This window comes from Panulirus ornatus, chromosome 34, assembly GCF_036320965.1.
Source record: "Panulirus ornatus isolate Po-2019 chromosome 34, ASM3632096v1, whole genome shotgun sequence".
Taxonomy (NCBI): Eukaryota; Metazoa; Arthropoda; class Malacostraca; order Decapoda; family Palinuridae; genus Panulirus; species Panulirus ornatus.
In genome coordinates, this window is record NC_092257.1 from 2,283,105 (window position 1) to 2,302,387 (window position 19,283).

General features: G+C 42.6%; 2 protein-coding genes across 2 annotated transcripts in view; one reads left to right on the top strand and one right to left on the bottom strand.

Annotated features, from left to right (window-relative positions):
* The first annotated feature begins 2,787 nt into the window (after nucleotides 1-2,787).
* On the top strand, nucleotides 2,788-8,373 carry LOC139759770 (uncharacterized). The gene is made up of 4 exons (XM_071682219.1): nucleotides 2,788-4,621; nucleotides 5,101-5,224; nucleotides 5,685-5,773; nucleotides 6,325-8,373. Exons 1-4 carry the CDS (start codon nucleotides 3,792-3,794, stop codon nucleotides 6,473-6,475), a joined length of 1,194 nt encoding a protein of 397 aa, XP_071538320.1. The 5' UTR covers nucleotides 2,788-3,791; the 3' UTR covers nucleotides 6,476-8,373.
* A 5-nt stretch (nucleotides 8,374-8,378) lies between these two features.
* LOC139759709 (venom serine protease Bi-VSP-like) overlaps nucleotides 8,379-19,283 on the bottom strand; it is a 28,871-nt gene continuing 17,966 nt past the window's right edge. Inside the window, exons 3-13 of the mRNA XM_071682104.1 lie at nucleotides 18,878-19,034; nucleotides 18,391-18,491; nucleotides 17,865-18,132; nucleotides 15,548-15,739; nucleotides 15,061-15,161; nucleotides 14,581-14,802; nucleotides 14,134-14,266; nucleotides 13,407-13,567; nucleotides 11,799-11,900; nucleotides 10,753-10,898; nucleotides 8,379-10,346 (exon numbers count right to left, since the gene is read on the bottom strand). Of these exons, the coding sequence (XP_071538205.1) occupies nucleotides 10,191-10,346; nucleotides 10,753-10,898; nucleotides 11,799-11,900; nucleotides 13,407-13,567; nucleotides 14,134-14,266; nucleotides 14,581-14,802; nucleotides 15,061-15,161; nucleotides 15,548-15,739; nucleotides 17,865-18,132; nucleotides 18,391-18,491; nucleotides 18,878-19,034 (1,739 nt within the window). The 3' untranslated portion in view covers nucleotides 8,379-10,190. The remainder of the gene's footprint in view (nucleotides 10,347-10,752; nucleotides 10,899-11,798; nucleotides 11,901-13,406; nucleotides 13,568-14,133; nucleotides 14,267-14,580; nucleotides 14,803-15,060; nucleotides 15,162-15,547; nucleotides 15,740-17,864; nucleotides 18,133-18,390; nucleotides 18,492-18,877; nucleotides 19,035-19,283) is intronic.

The following is a 19,283-nucleotide window of genomic DNA, read 5'->3' on the forward strand; positions in this document are numbered from 1 at the left end:
GCGATGTGGTATACAGGGGTTGACGTGCTGTCAGTGGATTGAATCAAGGCATGTGAAGCGTCCGGGGGAAACCATGGAAAGCTGTGTAGGTATGTATATTTCCGTGTGTGGACGTGTGTATGTACATGTGTATGGGGGGGGTTGGGCCATTTCTTTCGTCTGTTTCCTTGCGCTACCTCGCAAACGCGGGAGACAGCGACAAAGTATAAAAAAAAAAAAAAATATATATATATATATATATATATATATATATATATATATATATATATATATATATATATATATATATATATATATATATATATATATAACAATTCTTAAACTAAATCATCGTGTAAATAGAAGTAAGTTACTTATATAACAAGGAATTTACTCAACTGAGAAACATTTATACAGTTTTCTTGTATATCATAATTCATATAATACTAATGTATTAATATAACACGCTGTTTTATTTGAAATTTTTTGAGACCATCTTTAGGCCGGAGGACGTATTTCAATCTGAATATAGCTTTTAGTTTTTAAAATATTCTTACTTTTACCAGAAATTTAGCTACTGGATTTATGCGGTTAAGTTGCTGTTTTTTATATAATTCAGTTATTAAAGACCATACGATTAGATAGGCTAACATACGGTAGAATTATGACACAGGGAAGTGCATTACCAGATGCCTCAACTTATCGAATATGGTTTTGTATTGCAACGCTACGCGAAGGAAGGATTATTCGTCCCTGGAAGCGGGAACCAAAATTAGTTTTGCGAGCAAAATCGCTATCTCAGATACTCATAGGTACCCATACAATATCTCCGGCATCTATAAACAATTTTTGGAGTTTTATTGAAAGGTTTCAAAAGTATGTTTGGTAGCAAAATCATATTTAAGATTACTTTGTGGAATTTTTACGTGAGTAAAATAATAATTTCTATTTCAATAATACTGTATAAAAAATGTACATTTATTTTTGAATTCGAATTACGTAAAGTCTGGTATAAGAAAAGACATATAAATTAAAATAATTGTTACCCTTCTCAAAGCTCAGTAGAAAACGAAAAAAACTTTACGAATACTCACTTTATATCAAGATATTTTCCATCATGATTTATGGATGATGTGTCAAGCAGTATCAATGAAATATGGCTCGTCTCAAAGAATGAACTATGTTACTTGTGTCAAGTTCAGCACATATTACGCAACACCTCCTGCGAGCCCACTACAACACTTCAGTTACACATGGACCGCTGAGCGCACACACCAGACGTATCTACCAGTCATTGACTGTCATTGACATGATCTCATGCAAGACGTAATTTTCGCGAATCTTCATACAAAAATACAAAAATTCATGTATATCTGCCACCCCGTGTATATGGTGCAGAAACACTGACCCGGAAAGAAGTATATATATAGAAACAATTACAATTATACATAATCCATACACACACGACGCCGATATTCACACACACATACACGCGAAAATGCGTACCTTATACCATTGTTAGCAGTTAGTACGATGAATTGCCAGTGTTATCAATAGGCCTTGGGTTCGACAACAGGACAAGTCAACTGGCTGTTTATCATTCTTTTCTAATGATATGGTTGATGGGCAACTACTGCTAAAAAGTAATTTTTCATTATGTAGGACTGTTTTCCTATGATCATATAATTCAATATTTTATTTTGATTACCATGATTTAGGTAATATATATCGACTATAAGTAAAAGCCTTAAAACTACAAAAATTAAACTCATAAACTTTACATACCAAACATTTTTGTAATATAGTAAACTGAAAGTCATATGGGTATTTAAAGTTCTCTATTCCAAAAATATCTGATCGCTCTTTGAGCATCTTGAGAGACTATTGCTCATAGAATAATTTTGACTCCCCATTCTGGGGACATTCTTGTTCTAGTTCTAATGTTAGAAGTGTCCTTGACCTTGATAAAAACATAATTCATGGTAATTTGACTTTTTACTAGTACATAGTGGAAATGCGAACTCCTGTTAAACAATAATCATCGCCTAGCTTGTAAATCATAGCATAGTTTATGGTAAATTCACTATTCGTATCTGAGGGAAGGTGAATTCTTGATAAATGAAGTATAGTGAACGTAACACACACTAAACTGAGTTTAACACTACAAAAATGAATCGGAGATCAAAGATGTTTAAACATCGATTGATATTCAAAAACTGATAGTACATAATTCTGAAGTACATTATCTTTTATCACCATGTATACTATCCGGATAGGAATACCCACCCTGCTTTAACTTGTACCGAGAATTATGTTATTAGTGAATGAATTACTGTATACCTTGGCACGGGTTCTTGTCACTGACAGCTCGGTCTCCGGTGTGCCCTTACTGGCACAGGTTGGTCCATGGTGTAAACTGTAGTGGATTGGGGCCTTTTACATGTTACTATGGGTCCTTGTGACGACTGCTCCTCGTCTGCTCTGCCCGCAGCGCGAGCGCGCGCGGACCGACCGCTGCGGCAGGTGGCCTAAAAACAGTTTTACGATTTTGGTTATTCGTTGTTGGCAAAGATCAGAACCGTAGCTACGTCACCCCCCTTCCCTCCCTCAATCACCGTAAGAAGGAACCAGACGCACGCAGTAGTACAGGAAATCTCACTCTTGTTTCCAGTCAACCATTTTTCCCCACTGGTGTGAGACATTGCCAGCCAACCCTGCCACTGAGCGACCACTGGAGGAAGCGAAGTACTAGTACTCCATCTGTTAACCGTTACTCGCTCACAGTGAGCGGGGGTGAGAGGACGCGGTTAGCGGGATGGCCAGAGGACCGTAGCGGTGGTGTCTCAGTCTCCTCCTGCTAACGGAGGAGGGAGGTTCCTGCATTACAGGTCCATATCCTAAGTGAGAACGTGTGCGGTCTTAAGAAGATTATCCGGAACAAGTGATAAAGGTGTTTCGAGAGGTAGTTATAACTGGACGACGAGGGGTTACGTTGACCCTGGCTGGTTGCCGTTGCAATTGCTAGGTCATTATCAGCGAGAGCATATATGGTCCCGGAAACCGATTTGTAAATGTGGACAAAATCTTTCGAATGGTTGTTATACCATGATAATAAACGTCCTTAATGACCATAGCAGTTAACAAGCTTAATTAAAGCCTAATTAACTAACCAACCCGAGTTAAAAGATAATTTCAGCTTTATCAGTTTTACTTATGGTGCGAAACCATGCCGACTTTAAGGTCATTAATACTAAGAGTATAAGATTCATACATCCTCATGTGATACTGACAGCGACACGTCCAATTGTGTGGTAATCATAATGTGATAGCTGTGAGGGCGATGCTATGTGATGTGATAACTATGGGAATTATGTGATTCCTATGGTGATGTGATGGAACTATTCTATAGTGATGTGATGACCATGATCATGTAGCATTATCTCTGGTGATGATGTAATAAATGCATAAAGGATTTGATGCTTGTGATAACAACAGTTTGATAACTGTAAGTGATAACAAAGCAAAATATTATCGGGACAAAGTTTACTAGAAGACCCATGTCCTGTAATTGAATAGTATAAGGGTTATCCTGTGATGTTACACAATCACCAGCCACTTTAACTCCTCTGTTACTATGAGTGGGAGCAGATTCGTAAACAATATGCTGGAAGTGAATATAGTTTTTAAGAAGATATACAGACTTTAAGTTCCAATATAATTTGCAACTACACCTAAGAATAATGTTAAATTATGAGAATTGGAACGTTTGAATATCTTTTAAAAGATCTTAAGACCGTATAGCTGGATGCAGTATGTATAGGGTGATGTATAAGGTTCACTTTCTCCTCATTTTACTGGGTTCGACTTCTACAGTCTGTGGAAAAAGCTTTATTGAAGATGCGAGAGAAGCTCTGAGCGTCTGGACGGCTAAGTTTTCGTCATGGATGAAGCAATATGAGCAGCGACCTACAGAACTATACAGCAGCGAGAATTCGCACCACCAAACAGAACAATGCATAGAAGAAGAGTGCAGCAAGGACGTAAGGAATCAGAGTGAAAAAAATGGCACTGATAGCGATAGTAGGTTAGACTTACGAGATCAGATTGAACCCCGAGATAAAACTGAACTTTACGGTCTGGGTTTACAGTATCGTAGTAAACCAAACGTTAAACGAGATAATATTCAGTTCCATCAGCAGGATGAAGATGATTCTCGAGAGTTGCTTAGTGTAGTACTACCTGATCATCAGGCTGGACCCCAGCCTCGAATGTCGTACTCGGAACCTTCGAAGTGCCCACCGCAAGTAGGCTTCTCCGTTTTCTCCTTCCTCACCTTTATGATGATCATATTCAACACCGTCGTTAATGTCGTCAACGTCGTAAACAACAATAACAATAATAACAACAACAATAACAACGATAACAATAATAATAATAACAATAATGAGAACATGAACACGGCCATGAGGAGCTTAGAGTACAGCTACGGGTCGATGTTTACTCCTCAGACTGCCTACGGTCATTCAGAACCATCACAGAAAACGGCTGATGATATACTTTCCAGGGGAAACTCTTCAATACCAAGAACGACTACGTGGAATCAACAGAAGGACGGTAAACACTTGCAAAATATCCGTCGCCGGTGAGTTTATTCACGATATACTTATATCTAAATTAGGAAAACAAATGAACCAGTTCCATTCACCCTAACATTATCCTTTTCTTGCTCCACATAAATACGTGGAACCTGCAACAAATCCCTCTCTTAAGTCTGCCATTCCCAAGACCCGCCCTCCCAAACGTGTACAGATAAAACAAGATAACATTTAGCTCCAACCTCTACCGGCCTGGACGGGGCACAGATTCTAGGTTAACGGCCTTTAGCTGTTCGTAGCCATACATAAAGGAACTTGAGCATCAGAAATTTCAAACTCCATCTGGTGTGTTTATGCTATAACGCACCAAGTTTTGTCCAGGCCATATCTCCCATCTCTGTTCTTTGTCATGTAGTAGTTTAAAGTAGTTCCATATTCCATTAGGAAGTTAAGCACAAAAAAGTAGATAATTCGGTTACCTTTGAAAAGCTTGGTATATGCAAGCAGGACTTCCGTTGCGTTGCAGGATAGAGGCGTCGCCCTGGGACCTTCGGTTAGGTGTGGACGCGAGAGGTGGTTGCGCCTGTGGCATGACGGGCGTGGACCTCCTCCCCTCCACCTTCAACATCGTCAGGTCCTGGGCTGCCCAGGTGAGTTCGTTCACCAGACCTCACTCACTCTGGCCTTGAATGACGATGGCGTTAGGTTAGGGTGAATTTTGTTCTCCCACTTATTTTTCTTTTCCCCTATTCCTCTCATATAATCCGCAGTTTCTCCCCGTTTCACACTTCAGAAATACAGAATATGCTCATAACTGTACCTCTGAAGTAGCTGTACAATCCCTCCAGTTGTGCTTTCAAACACTTGCAGTGAGATTTAAGTTCGGAAGGAAGACATCATGCCCCGTCCTCCTTATATCATCCAGCTTCCATATACGTGTGAATGTCCTGAATATTGTTGTCATCTATGGAACCCTTCTTCATTACACAAAATTTTAGAAGTACCAATTTATTGAAAATGTTAGATATGTACTTTAATTATTAGCACATTTCTTATATTTACATTATTTTCTTCAATTTACATATGTATATTTATTCACACTTGATGCAGGTGGCTGCTACCTTCCCGGACTGTGTTGGTCGTATAGTGTGCGCCGCAGTCCGTCGTCTGACCCTCTCTCCGCTGCCCAAGCCAGCACAGTTGGTGTTATTCAAATTCTAGTTATCATCTGAGTTTATTTCCCTACCAGATCATTTTAGGTCCATCTGAACAGGATTTCTCTCCACCTTCCTGTGCAATCAAGATTTCACGATTTCTTTTCTCATCATTTTCATCACTTTGTCGTACGCACATTGCTCACAGGTCCGACTTCCTTGATCACTGTTTTTTTTCTCCTGATCATTCCTCATCATCATCATTCATAAATCGTAGACCATACTTGAACCCTACCTTACATGACATTTTTTTTGAGTAATTCATCATTCGTCATTATATATCGTTTAGATGGTCAGTCTGTGTCTTTCACATTCTCATCATACTTTGTCATTCATTACGCTCATCGACCACTGTAATATAATGATTCAGTTTACACACATGGTTATGGCGTGTATTTCTATAATAAAAAGAAATTGTTATTATTTAATCATTTTCATCATTATTATTGATAGTAGTAGTAGTAGTATTGTTATACCTTCCGGGTAATATGAAGTGCCCATGAGGCACATTAGTAACTGTAATGTCATTATTACAGGTTGATGGTGGTGGTGGTGCTGCTGGCCTTGCCTTCAACCGACTTTTTAAGTATTATACTTGAGGATCAGCAGCTCTTCTCTCGCTGCCAGCAACGCTTCCCTGAGTGTCCTCTCTTCACACACTTCGATCTGGAGAAGCTCGATTCTTAAGGCTAGGCTACAGATGAAACGAGTAACCAGCTTCTCTCTGGAGGAAGAAGTCTCATGTAAACTCCTTTCATAAGCTAAGTGTCATCATTATGTTTAGGAAGTCGAGAAAGTTTATAAATCAAAGATGTAACTTGAGCAGAGAAGAAACTGTGTTACCAGCAGTAATATGGTTGTGACCCTTCCACTTCACTTGCGGGTTTCAGTTTCCTGGTCTTCTTTTACCACTCGTACGTCCAGCACAGACAGACGTACGTACGCGTTGGCTATCATTAATGTTTGCCTTTTTTTTTTTAATCGTTTTGACATCACCCGTCCACCGGGGCGACGCCATTTCAAACGCCGCTCTCAGCGCCTCTCTCAGCGCCGTTGCGGGGTTTTGATAACTAAACTTTCTTTTATCGCTCTCAGAGGAGGTCGGGTATTGGCTTACCCCGTGTGTGAATCATTGTGGAGATCTGCCTTCTGTGTGTGTGTGTGTGGGGACATGGCCCTCACAGAACAGGCCCAACGAGCCTACACGGGTGCCCATGCGTCTGGGGACATTCGTCCTCACAGAGGCATGCCTAATGAACCAACGGTTCACTGTGGTTAGTAGCAGCTGCACTGCTTTACGGATGTTGTGATAGCTTAATGTCCCCAGCTGGGACGCTGAGGGGTCAAGTCTTTGGTTCTAAAGCTCTGAGGTGGGTTATATCTTGCCAGGCTGGACCTGAGCATGGTCGTTTCTGGCCCTTGAATACCTGACTGGTACAGGAGGAGGAACATGTTTGTTTATGGATAAATTTTAATCATTATTTTTGTTTTGAGAGTCTCTTTTGAAGACATATTTTAAACGTGATGGACCTTTTTTATTATGTATTATTTAACTTCCGCCGCCAGACATATAGAATAACACACACACACACACACACACACACACATTGATCTTAGTCACATGCCTTTAAGGTCATTAGGAATTAAACTTATACAAAAGAAATGGTTAACATAGTAAACACTAAAACAAGTAAGAAATAACAACAAACACACCAGACTAATCCTCAGTCTTCGATCTTCTCACTGTTCGCCACGAAATTCATCGTCGGCTTTGTGTATTTCGGCTTCGCTATGAACTTCCCCCTCAGACTTGGCCTCCTTGGGTCGAAGATTTTCTCGGAAAGATCGACCTGGTTTCACGCTTTCCGTCATGTCCCCCTTCCCCCCACTGTAGAGCCCCCATACATCCCTAGGACGACTGTGAGGCATCCCGACCTGGACCCACTCGTCCTTTCATCCCCAGGCCTCACTGGTGACCGATTTTCGACGCTGTCCTGAGGCTCCCCACAGTACAGTGCAACTCGACCCCGATGGCTTCATCAGACGCTATTTGCACGACACAGACCAACAGTGAACTTCTTCGACGGAGAAGAGACGGGGTATCGTAACACCCTCCTTCAACTCCCACCAGCACACTGGAAGACCATCTGACTATACAATCTTCCTCGTCAACATACAAGCCTTGATCTCGGAAAATGAAGGAGAGGAAGTAGTGTATTGCCCCACCATTGTCACCTCACTGACGATGTTTTGACCAGGTAGCAGGGGTGTGTGTGTGTGTGTGTGTGACCGCATCTCGTATAATAAAGATCCTCGGGTAATGTGTTTGGTGGTCCCCTGCCAAGATTGTCTTCGCACTGCTCGACCCACCTCACTCCGCCTGTCCCTCACCACAATCTTGCAACTGCAGTAGGTCAGTGTCTTCTCTTGCCTCACCTGGTATATCCTGTCCAATAAACCATTGTTGTTGTTGAACGTGTTTCTGTGAGGCGGCCCCTCTCTCTCTCTCTCACTCTGAGTTTTACCACTCCAGTAAACCTTAACAAAACGCTCACTCAAAAAGTTTTATGTTGAAATTAAAACAATCATACGGCCAAATATTTTGTTTTATTATTTTTTTACAATAAAATCTACAATGGCCCAGTTTTACCTTAAGACTTAACATCTTGAAGTACTCTTAAGTCATATTACATAATACAACAGGACGGTATAAATAAATAGAACATTTTATTGCGTTACTAACACAAAAGGGAAAATAGTTCGAGTGGAAAAAGTTACTAACACAGGTTCAGAAAAATTGTTTTTAATCTGCACACTGCTAATATCTGAGTATCACAGCATAAAAGGACGTTCGTAACCATCTTGGATCATAAGCAATGCAAAGAGACCTTTCCCTCAGCTGTAGTCCACAGTGTAAACACAACATTCCGCCTTGTATGATGCTTGTAGGGTTGCGTCTCGAGTGGTAATCTAAAGTGCGTATACCGCCATCCTCGCTGCTCTTATCATGTCCCTCCATACAAGATGCAACCCCATAGTACTGCGTTGATCAATTATAACATGTCTCTAATACTCTTTGATTCCCTGATGAAATATTGAACGTGCTGTGGTTTCCATCTTCAACCTCAACACCAAACGAATGGGAAGAAAAATGGTCTTAAAAACAGGAATGTTAAGAAGAAAATCTGCATTAACATAAAACTGAAAATATATATCATAAAATTCTACGAGGTGCTTCGAGTACAGAAATCATGCATGTAATTACACCATACATCACGTGATTACAAAAATACATAAAATTGATTACGCGTGGTAACATTGGTCAATAATTTACACTAAAATAACTTCATAAAAAGCGTATTTGTATTATTGTCACAACTGACAATCGACTCATAAATTTGGTATAATGTGTGAAAAGAAAATTCATCACTGCTCAAGTATTTTTGTCATTTTAACTCAATCATAGGTTAAAATATGACGTCGGTACGATCCTCAGGGGAAGATGGCGCGTGACCTTTGACCTAACCTTTAAGGGTCAGCTCAAAGCTGTGTCATCATACGCAAGTTGTACTGGCTTGTTAAGGGGGGGGGGGTTCTACCCTCCTGCTTAAGGGATTAAATCGACGTGTTTATCATCGCTCCATCATGAACCAAGTCAGTAATTTCAATGGAATTTTTGATGACGCTTCGACTCGCTCTCAATTCATTTATGTTGTAAACTTAGTGATGCAGGAATCAGTGTCGGGGCAAAATAAATAAACAGATGTAGTTGCAACACAACGCAAAGCCGATTTTGCCTCCTGAAATCGGTTTGGGGTTTCTTGTACGAAAGATTATGCATATGATCACGTTCTGTATACCCGTCATTGGAAATTAAAATTTTTACAGTTCAATATACCAGACTGGCACTTTGCTGGAAACTATACGAAAACTGATGATTGGGTGAATTTTTAGATGAAAAAAAAACATGCTCACGTTATTATATCAACTGTGAAGTCGAGTTACGATTGTCTTATATCTCAGTATCTGGTAGCATGAGTTTCTTTCAAGAACCATGGCTGCTCCAGGAAGCCAAGATATTAAGATAGTAATCAAGATCAAACAAATTCGCAGTGCAGAAAGGGGCTGGATGTACATGTGAAAATAGAGGGCAAAACATTGAGATGAAAAGGATTTGATCCAATATCATGTCCAACTGGGGATTGGACTCCAATGCCTTCGATTCTCTCTTACATTCCTGAAGATCTAGTTGCTGGGGTTTGGTTCTGAGTGATATGGTTACTCGCCTCCTGAAGAAGGTTGACTTTTTTAGCTTCTGCTCACGTCCTAGAAGATGATTCCCTCTCTCTCTCTCTCTCTCTCTCTCTCTCGACGCGTCCTTTGGATGGTGGTCTGTACACAGTTAGTTCAGCAAGTTGATTATCCAGTCTGTGTACATGGCGACCTTGGTATACACTCCGGGGAAATTGGGATGGGCGCAGCGGAAACCAAAAGAGACAACGCCCTGAAGATACATCTGCGACTGCGTCATCAACATCATAGGTCCTCCGGAATCACCCTGCAGGAGAAGAGGAGTCGTTAATTATATTGCTTTGCAGCCCTGACAACTGGTCCAAAACGGGTACTGCCCTGGTATACCATAGTACTATGTAAAGCTAAGGTTCTGGTACTAAGAATGGGAAGGTACTGCTCCTCTGCCTTTACTAGAAACTGAGGCACGAGGGGATTTCTTGCATTGTAGGTACGCACTCAGGAGTTCCCTGCCACTGTACAAACTAAGGTCCGGCATCAGTTCCAGGGGACACTGTGGTGTGCTGGGGTCAGATATAAAAGTGGGGTGATCGGGAGGGGCAGTCCCTGTGGTGCCGGATGTATTAGAATACAGGAGGAAGCCAGAGAAGCTTCCTCACACACACACACACACACACACACACACACACACAAGTGCGATAGGATGGACCTACCTGACATGCGTCCTTCCCTCCCACGCCGGCGCACATGGTGGTGTTGTCGATGGAAACATCAGTGAAGATTTTGTATTTGACGGCGCATTCCTCCTCGCTGATTATTGGAAGCTGTACATGTAGCAGCAGAGGAGAGGACACGTTGTCTGCGGATGGGAGACGCGGGTCAACAGGTGGTAATTGTGGCAGAACAAGGATATGGTGATCAACCACACACACACACACACACACACACCCACCCACCTACAAGCTGTCTTGATGGCACGAGCCGTGTGACCCCCCAGCAGTATACAAGGCCCCCTCTAATCGTACCTCCCACCTCCTCTGCTCGTCGTGGTCCTCCACCAAGCAAGACCTAGACGGTGTATCCTGACCCCCAACCGTAGAAGGGGGAGGTGATGGAGGGGCGGGGATGGTGGTGTGTTCTTCCTTGTGGTTAGGGGAAGGCTAGTGTTCTTGGCCTGAGGAGCGAGATGCGTGTTCAACTCCCCTTCTCATGCCATCTTGTCTCGTGTGTGTGTGTGTGTGTGTGTGTGTGTGTGTGTGTGTGTGTGTGTGGACTGACTTGTCACAATGGTGGCCACTTTCCATCCATATCTCACTTGTGACATTATTATGATGAAGAGAGACACAAACACCGGAAGTTCATAGACACTTGTGTTATCGTGAGTCTGACGTATATGTCTGAGGAAGACTTACACCCTAATGTCACCCTTACAGTCCCATCTACACCTCTACCCTCACACTACCCTTCCTCCCTCCCCTCCCCCCCCTTTACACACCACTAACTTCATCCCAAACGCCTCAAACTTCACCCCAACACCCCTAACTTCTCCCTAACACCCTAACTTCACCCAAACACCCCAACTTCACCCTAACACCCCTAACTTCACTCAAATACCCCTAAATTCACCCCACTCCCCTAACTTCACCCCTAACGCCCCTAATTTCATCCAACGCCTCTAACTTCACCCCAACACCCCTAACTTCACCCCTAGCACCCCTAACTTCACACCCCCCGCTCACTCCCAAGCCTCGGTACTTACTGTAGGAGACGGCGCCCCAGCCAGCGACAGTGCCGGAGTTGCCCAGGAAAGACTCAGTGCGGAAGTTCTCCTGCAGGGGTAGGCAGATGGCTTTGATGGCTTCTGTGGAGGGGTAGAGAGGGACATGGATGAGAGAGAGAGAGAGAGAGAGAGAGAGTAAGTATTAAGTATCTTAAGTATTACGAGGATGTAACAGCCACACGATGATATTGACCGTTAAACAGTGTATTGTCACTGTACACCTGAATGTTTGTTTACAATCGTCCACAAAAACAGTTTACTCGACGCGAGATAGGGTGCTTCACAGTCGCTCACGTTAACATCATTTTCCCTCGCCAACTGTTATAAGGTCTACGACAATGGTATACCACACTTTCTCCTGACCCAGAACTTTGACTTTAACTGTGGTTATCTCTCTATCTTTTTTCTCTAATAATTAGTCCAATTTTTTTTAAACAATAAGCTTTTGACAGAATCTAGCGCCCCACCACAGATTTTGAGGTTTTCTGTACAAAAATCGACACCAGGGACTTACACACACACACACACACACACACACACACACACACACACACACACACATCCCGTATTCTTACTTAAAACTTATTTCCAGGTTCTTTTTTTTTTTCTCAAGGTTGATATTTCATTGCTACTTTCACAGTCGCTGGCCTCCTGAATTCTAAGCGGATTACTTTCACTCACTTGACACCAAAAGCTGTTTAAGCTATTTAACTCTATTTCCTACACTTCGCTTGATCTTTACGTGTACTTGTTTTCTTGAAGCGGATACAATTCTTTCTCTCATGTTCCATTCTCAGTATAGCCTGTGTGGTGGAACCCCCTCTCCCTGACGTGTTCTTGCTTCCCCACTACACACGTATCTTGATAAATATGATTAGAGCACACACACACACACAGACATCCCTTGCTGCTTTACAGTGCACACAGTTGGAGACTAAATCAATTCTCTCGTGAGAGACAGCGGGACCGAGCCATTAAGCATTTTGGTGCTGGCAAACGCATCATTTCTTCCTACGTCAGAAAAGTCTTATAGATTCCTTATTGTTCAGAGTGAACGATGTGATGTGAGACGTTGGAAAATATTCATAAACATTCGATGATATTTAAACCAACATAGAAATTTCATATGTAAATTACCGATATATTTTTGTGGCATTTGCTGAATTATGTCTCTAATATTGCGACTGGAGATTTTAGATGGAAACACAATGGATTGCTTGTGCTATGCAAATCTTATGCCATCAACGAACGGCAACGCTTCTCTACTTGCAGCAAAATGGGTTGAAAAAGGAAGGCCCATGACAGCCCTTGAACTGGCAAATCGCCTAATATTCCAGAGAACAATATCGAAGGAATCACATGTCTCAGTTAGGAGCGAGGAACTCTTTATCTCATTCTTCCCATTAAAGTGAAGGGAAATCATTGTCGTCTCTCGCTTTGCTTGCTCCAGCAAAGAAAAGAAAAAAATAAGCAGCCATTCAACAACACGGTTTTAGACGTAATAACATCCTGAAGCAAAATCATAATGAAAGAAATCGACCATTTTAACCAAACCGACTTGACCAATCACGAGTATGACAAACTTACTGCTGAATTTGGCTGGTCTATCCAGCTTGAGGACAGCGATGTCGTTAGCGTATGAGGTGGGGCTGAAGTCCTCGTGGATGGTCCTCCTCAGGATGCCGAAGTCTTCGTGTGGAGACTCGTCCTCCTGGCTCAGGTCATGCTCACCCAGACGGACCACAACCCTGAGGATGGAGTGAGGGAGTACTGAGGATGGAGTGAGGGACTACTGAGGATGGAGTGAGGGAGTACTGAAGATGGAGTGAGGGACTACTGAAGATGGAGTGAGGGACTATGAAGATGGATTGAGGGACTATGAAGATGGATTGAGGGACTATGAAGATGGAGTGAGGGACTACTGAACATAGAGTGGAGGACGCCTTAAGATAGAGTCGGTACCAACTGGTGATGGAAACAAAAACAGTGTTTGGAATTGAGTGAGGAGGACCCCTGGGTTGATTGCTGGTCAGTGGGTCATCTGGCCTTTAGGTTTATCGACTGCCGGAGTCAATATGGCTCTCAACGTCAAGTAATAACAACAAATTCAAAAAATATCAACACTGTCAACAATGTTTCAGGATCATTCGAAGGTCATACACGCTATAGGCCACAGGCGACAGGCTAGCTATGAGGATGAACGGGTCTGTGGCATAATCATCGAGAACGAAGGTGATATCTCTTGACACTTCGAACTCCTGGAAGGTCTTATGGGAACTCGAAGGTTCCTTCGGAGGCAACTTGGGGTACTTACAGGTCGTTCCGGTTTCTGACGCAGTGGGCGGCGGTGATGATGTGCTGGTGGGTGACCAGGGCTCCGCCACACAGGAAATCGACTTCGCCTTGACCGTCTTCGTAGCCGAGAGCCGCGAGCCAAGGGTACATCCCTGAGACACAACACAAACCATTAGCTGTGATATGACGCCACCTATCAGGTATCACACACACACACACACACACACACTGTAAAACTCTCTCTCCACAACACACAAATAGTAAACACACACTGGCACAGAAGCACTCATACCCACACGTACACATTGACACCCACCCACACCCCACACACACCCATCCACCCTCCCATACACACACACAAACACACCCTCCGACCCACACACACACACACACACACACACACGCCCACATTGGGATCACTCGGAGAAACAGGAACCCTCATCCTCATCATGTGTGTGTTGTATACCTATTCTGGGGGGAAGTCCTCCCACGATCCTGATAGCTTGGAGATCATTGAAGCCACAGGTCTTGGGAGAGAGGAGGTCCACCCCGGAAGGCGGGGGCTCAGGGGTCGTGGTGACTGGCTCCACAGTAGTCGTGTCTGGCTCTTCTGAGGTGGTCGTTACCGGTGGTTCCGTGACTGGTTCCTCTGGTGTCGCCGTGGTTGGTGGGTCTGTTTCCGCTGGTGCTGGAAGACATGAAGAAAAACATCCAATCTTACTTGTTTGTTTCTATACGTCCGATCTTACTCATTCTTTAACGAGGTCAACTATAGAATACCCTCGTCAATTACATGAGGCGATATGACTACAGAAATACTCTACACTGGCAAAGGGACTCCGAGTCTTTTCCAAAGTGGTGGGAGAACTGAGACACACTGTGTGGTAACGCAGGGGTCAGCAGTACCCGCAAAGGTGTACTCCGAGGCGAAGGTTGCGCCACTTACTGGGTGCTGGGGAGGTAGTGGCTGCGGTGGTCGTCTCGGGCTCTAGGTCTGTCTTAGCACAGCAGATGGTCGGCACTTGGTCAACGTACGAGCAGATGCTCCTGCGAAAGCAAACAAGCTTGTTAGAGTTCAGGCAACATGCCTTGGAGATGAACGTGCTGATGGCTGCTAACTCAGCGTCGTTCTTGTACCTTTACTATCCACCTACAATCCCGTAACGCCTAATTAGACGCATGAACAAACAAGATCTAGTTATGACGTATCATTCTTAATACTTTTTTTTTGATAGACCTGCCATTCCATCAATCCTAATTAGATTCATTAATAACCTGTGGTTTTGGTCACTCTATATAACGCACAATTTAACCTTGCAGGTTCCAATACGACAATATTTACGTATTTCATTAGGACGTTAAGGGGATAAACACAATCATTCACCAGTGATGTATCATCAAAGCAAAACGAGGAAGACTGAGGAATATCTTACTTTCTCAGAAAATCCAAGTCCTCAACTGACGGGGAAGACCTAAGTTTATTCAAAAGTGGCGGACAAGTCTGAAAGTCGACACAGGAGCCGGGTGCGTTGTCTGGGGTCGTGCACATATCGGGATCCGGTTTGGCGGGCGGGTTCTCGAAGAAGATGTCTGTGTGGGAGAGAGGGAGAAGGACGACATGTCTTTATTACATGGTTATATCTGTGTCTCTGCAGGGAAATAAGCTTGTTAGAGGAGGTACATGATGCCTACCAGGTCTACGCTACCATAAGCTGACGTAGGAGTAGTAGTAGAAGTAGTGGAAGTAATAGTAGCAGTAGTAGTAGTGGAAGTAATAGTAATAGTAGTAGAAGTACTAGCATTGGGAGTAGTAGTAATAGTAGTAGTAGTAGCAATAGTAGTGCCAGTAAAGACTAGTGCTGAGATAATATGTGTCATCACTGACTCGTCTGCTCGACTTTATAAGTGTTAATTGGCACAGCTACAACACTACGAACTACTGACAAGCTACTACTTATTTAAGTGCTAGGCTGGCTAAGACTATACTGCTTAAGGTGTATCTAACACTCAGTAACACTTGTATAATGCATCTATACAGGACAACTATTGCAAGCTTTGTGTCAGTGGAGCAACAATGTGTTCCACTACGTTTAAAATAACATGCAAGAAAAGAGATTTAGGCTCCAAATAAAATCATAGCTTCAATAATTAAGCATTCCATTATATCAATGTTTCTCTCAACATGAAAAATGACTAATGATTTGGAAAATAACCTTCAGCAAAGAAATATCAAGCCATTAACACATGCTTTAACTTCCCATGTGAAGTCATTAAAACGTGAATTAACCATATATGCATATTACAGATTGGAATTTACATATTCATAATCACAACTGATTATAATTGTGTTAGTATAACTGACAGAAGCGGTAGCAATTAGTTTCGGTTTTAACATTTTAACAACAGACTTTATAGGATCATATTGACTTGGTGCATTATTTTAACAACAGACTTTATAGGATTATATTCAATTGCTGCTATATTCTTGAGAATTCAGCGAAAGTGCTTCATTGGTACCATGTTTGTAATAATAAAGAATATAGGAAATACACTTTTATTATATTAGTAATAGCAGTATTATAGCGGCTGAAGCAATTTTATCAGTCACTTGGAAATCTAGTACAAAAATCATCATCTATTGTTATTTATTACAGCACTAGTATTTGTAACAGTAGTAGTAGTAGTAGTAGTTGAATTGATTACTGTTGTCCTTGATTTGCGATAACTACTGGTATTATTGTATTTATAGAAGTCCTCCCCTAACTACATCACTGAACTTGGATCATTTAAGAGAAAATTGGGTAGAGTTCCAGCTTAAGGGAAACTAACACATTTGGGAGAAGCGCATATATCATCGTTTTTTAATATACATAATAATCTATTTACACTGAGGAATGTTAATCAAAGCATATCACTGTCACCCCTCAATAATTCTGATAATAGGGAGGGCTATAAGGACCACGGAAAATGGGACCTAACTTTTCATAGAAAACTAAATTTTCTTTATTTTCGAAAATGTTTAAAAGTGTGAATGTTACGATGGTCTTGTTTAGTTGCTTGAAAGAATGTTCACCGAATGTGCTTATTTCCCCCAATTGTGTGCTACTAGTGAAGTGGTATAGAGATAGTGACAATACTGTTCCTGTACTTTCACATGCATGTAAATAAAAGCAAATCTTGGCTCCCAGATGAAGTTTTCAGAGGTTCTGTTGATCTGTTGTGATTTTTCACTTATTCTCGCCCAACATTTTCTTTGATGATTAGTGCCTTCCATACTCATTTCTTAATTTAGTCGTAAGGCATAATGCTATGAATTCACTTCCCTCCCCCATCCCCTCGTCAAAATTACTTCCAGGTATAGGAAATTCATTAATATTTTTTTTTTTACAAGTCCATAATTCATTTCTGAAGTTCCCTCATGCTGGAACTTTAGCGAAAACAGCTAAGTTCAGAACTACTTTTCTTGATATTTTGGGAGAGACGGACGCACACACCCACACCCACACACACCACACCCTCACAACACACACACAACACACACCCACACACACACACACACACACACACACACACACACACACTGTAAAACTCTCTCCCCACAACACAAAAATAGTAAACACACACTGGAACAGAAGCACACATACCCACACGTACACATTGACACCCAACCACACCACACACACACACACCCTCCCATACACACACACAAACACACCCTCCGACCCACACACACGCCCACATTGGGATCACTCGGAGAAACAGGAACCCTCATCCTCATCATGTGTGTGTTGTATACCTATTCTGGGGGGAAGTCCTCCCACGATCCTGATAGCTTGGAGATCATTGAAGCCACAGGTCTTGGGAGAGAGGAGGTCCACCCCGGAAGGCGGGGGCTCAGGGGTCGTGGTGACTGGCTCCACAGTAGTCGTGTCTGGCTCTTCTGAGGTGGTCGTTACCGGTGGTTCCGTGACTGGTTCCTCTGGTGTCGCCGTGGTTGGTGGGTCTGTTTCCGCTGGTGCTGGAAGACATGAAGAAAAACATCCAATCTTACTTGTTTGTTTCTATACGTCCGATCTTACTCATTCTTTAACGAGGTCAACTATAGAATACCCTCGTCAATTACATGAGGCGATATGACTACAGAAATACTCTACACTGGCAAAGGGACTCCGAGTCTTTTCCAAAGTGGTGGGAGAACTGAGACACACTGTGTGGTAACGCAGGGGTCAGCAGTACACGCAAAGGTGTACTCCGAGGCGAAGGTTGCGCCACTTACTGGGTGCTGGGGAGGTAGTGGCTGCGGTGGTCGTCTCGGGCTCTAGGTCTGTCTTAGCACAGCAGATGGTCGGCACTTGGTCAACGTACGAGCAGATGCTCCTGCGAAAGCAAACAAGCTTGTTAGAGTTCAGGTAACATGCCTTGGAGATGAACGTGCTGATGGCTGCTAACTCAGCGTCGTTCTTGTACCTTTACTATCCACCTACAATCCCGTAACGCCTAATTAGACGCATGAACAAACAAGATCTAGTTATGACGTATCATTCTTAATACTTTTTTTTTGATAGACCTGCCATTCCATCAATCCTAATTAGATTCATTAATAACCTGTGGTTTTGGTCACTCTATATAACGCACAATTTAACCTTGCAGGTTCCAATACGACAATATTTACGTATTTCATTAGGACGTTAAGGGGATAAACACAATCATTCACCAGTGATGTATCATCAAAGCAAAACGAGGAAGACTGAGGAATATCTTACTTTCTCAGAAAATCCAAGTCCTCAACTGACGGGGAAGACCTAAGTTTATTCAAAAGTGGCGGACAAGTCTGAAAGTCGACACAGGAGCCGGGTGCGTTGTCTGGGGTCGTGCACATATCGGGATCCGGTTTGGCGGGCGGGTTCTCGAAGAAGATGTCTGTGTGGGAGAGAGGGAGAAGGACGACATGTCTTTATTACATGGTTATATCTGTGTCTCTGCAGGGAAATAAGCTTGTTAGAGGAGGTACATGATGCCTACCAGGTCTACGCTACCATAAGCTGACGTAGGAGTAGTAGTAGAAGTAGTGGAAGTAATAGTAGCAGTAGTAGTAGTGGAAGTAATAGTAATAGTAGTAGAAGTACTAGCATTGGGAGTAGTAGTAATAGTAGTAGTAGTAGCAATAGT